This window comes from Phytophthora parasitica, assembly GCF_000247585.1.
Source record: "Phytophthora parasitica INRA-310 unplaced genomic scaffold supercont2.60, whole genome shotgun sequence".
Taxonomy (NCBI): domain Eukaryota; phylum Oomycota; class Peronosporomycetes; order Peronosporales; family Peronosporaceae; genus Phytophthora; species Phytophthora nicotianae.
In genome coordinates this window covers 286225-287800 of record NW_008649046.1, presented here as the reverse complement: position 1 = coordinate 287800, position 1576 = coordinate 286225, and the positions used below count along the sequence as shown (strand labels likewise).

The window sequence follows — 1576 nt, the reverse complement described above, 5'->3', positions numbered from 1 at the left end:
GATCTTGCGACTTTGGGGTTTTGTATAAAAGCGCAGCCCCTGTGACGGGGCGCTTGCTCAAGCAGCTCACGTAAAACTGAACTTCAGTTTTACACAAAAATTGAATGCTTCCGAAAAAAAACTAACTGTAAAACTTCCGAAAAAACTAGAGTTTTATTATCGCATTTACATTATTTTCTCGCCTACCAACATTGCATCACAAATGCCTAATGATTTCTGGGCGAGCACCAATTGAATTTGTCTTTGGTAAAGTGCGCGTCATCTTACCTGAACGGCGCAGTGCCTCGTCACATTTAAACCCTACGTGTTTTACAAAGTAAAATGCTGTATAGTACCTAGAAGATCGCCTGACGATGCAGAACACTGATTGATAGGTGTGTCTTCGCGTGAGGCGGGCAGTATCTTCCGAGCTGGCGTCGCCGTTATGAAAAATCCGAAAAAGCGAAAGCAAGGCGAATCCAACATTTGCACGCCTCGCCTGGCACTGTCATCACCATTTCCGAGACTCGTGCGCTTTGGCATATCGGGTTCCGAAGGGCGCGAGACTCAGAATCACTACTAGACCGCTTGTGGGGCACCTCGACTTGGCTGTTGAGGAGGCAGCTGTATCGAGATGAAAGAGATATAATTCCGCTTCGGCTCGTTACGTACCAACGGCAATTCGTCTCGCATCATCTGCGCAGAGCGTCGAGCAGCGGTCCGTTCGTTCGCTGAGAAGTGGCACCGGCAGCAGATACAGATGCGGGATCACGAGTTGACAGCGACTGTGACACCAAGCAGAACAAGGCCTGCCACGGCTGTAGCGTCACGGTCACCAACTCGCTGCTCCAATTCAATGCCAGGCGATTGGCCGTCTTCGCAGTCCGGTTGTGTGCTCGCCGAGATTATTGCGGAGGTACATGTACTGCGGTGATCTGAGTCACAGTACGCTCGCAGAGTAGAGTAGCACACTTTGGTGCTTGGGCTGTCACCTCAGCCAATGAACGCGCGATGTTGAAGACGAGCGGGTACGGATTGGCTGGCTGTGATGGGTAACTTCACGGTTGTCCGCCCTTGCCAAGTAGAGCGCCCGAGACGGGGCGGGGAGGACAGCAAACGTGACCTTCACCACCGATAGACACACGCAAAATGCGACCCAAGCCGACCACCGACTTGGCTCACTTGTCATTTTTCCGTCTCACGCGTAGGTCTGCCAGCAGCAGTTCGCTACTCAAGCTTGTCGAGCCACTCAACCATCAAAACACATACCCCACTCGACATGTCCTCCGCATCTAGCATCACCGTAACCGACGCTCCGATGACCACGACGGTGGTGCCCCACCTGCAGCCGCTGTCGCCCGTGACCATCACACCCACTTTGTCGTCCAAGGTATCGGAGCCACTCTCGTTCCTGTCCAAGATCGACCGCGTCGAGATCAATCACACCACGGAGCGCGACGGCGTGGTGTACTACGTGTTGGATGTGTTCCTGGAGCGCAATACGTCGCGCATCCCGACGCTCAAGACGACCAAGACCGCGTCCAGCGGCCGACCGGACTACCAGTTAGAGCGCCGCTTCAACGACTTCGCCGACCTG

At 53.8% G+C, this 1576-nt stretch overlaps 1 protein-coding gene across 1 annotated transcript in view; it reads left to right on the top strand.

Moving 5' to 3' along the window:
• Positions 1-1297: 1297 nt before the first annotated feature.
• The window catches only part of PPTG_16722 (hypothetical protein), a gene marked incomplete at both ends in the record, with an annotated part of 901 nt that continues 622 nt past the window's right edge, over positions 1298-1576 (top strand). Inside the window, one exon of the mRNA XM_008914488.1 lies at positions 1298-1455. Within this exon, the coding sequence (XP_008912736.1) occupies positions 1298-1455 (158 nt within the window). The remainder of the gene's footprint in view (positions 1456-1576) is intronic.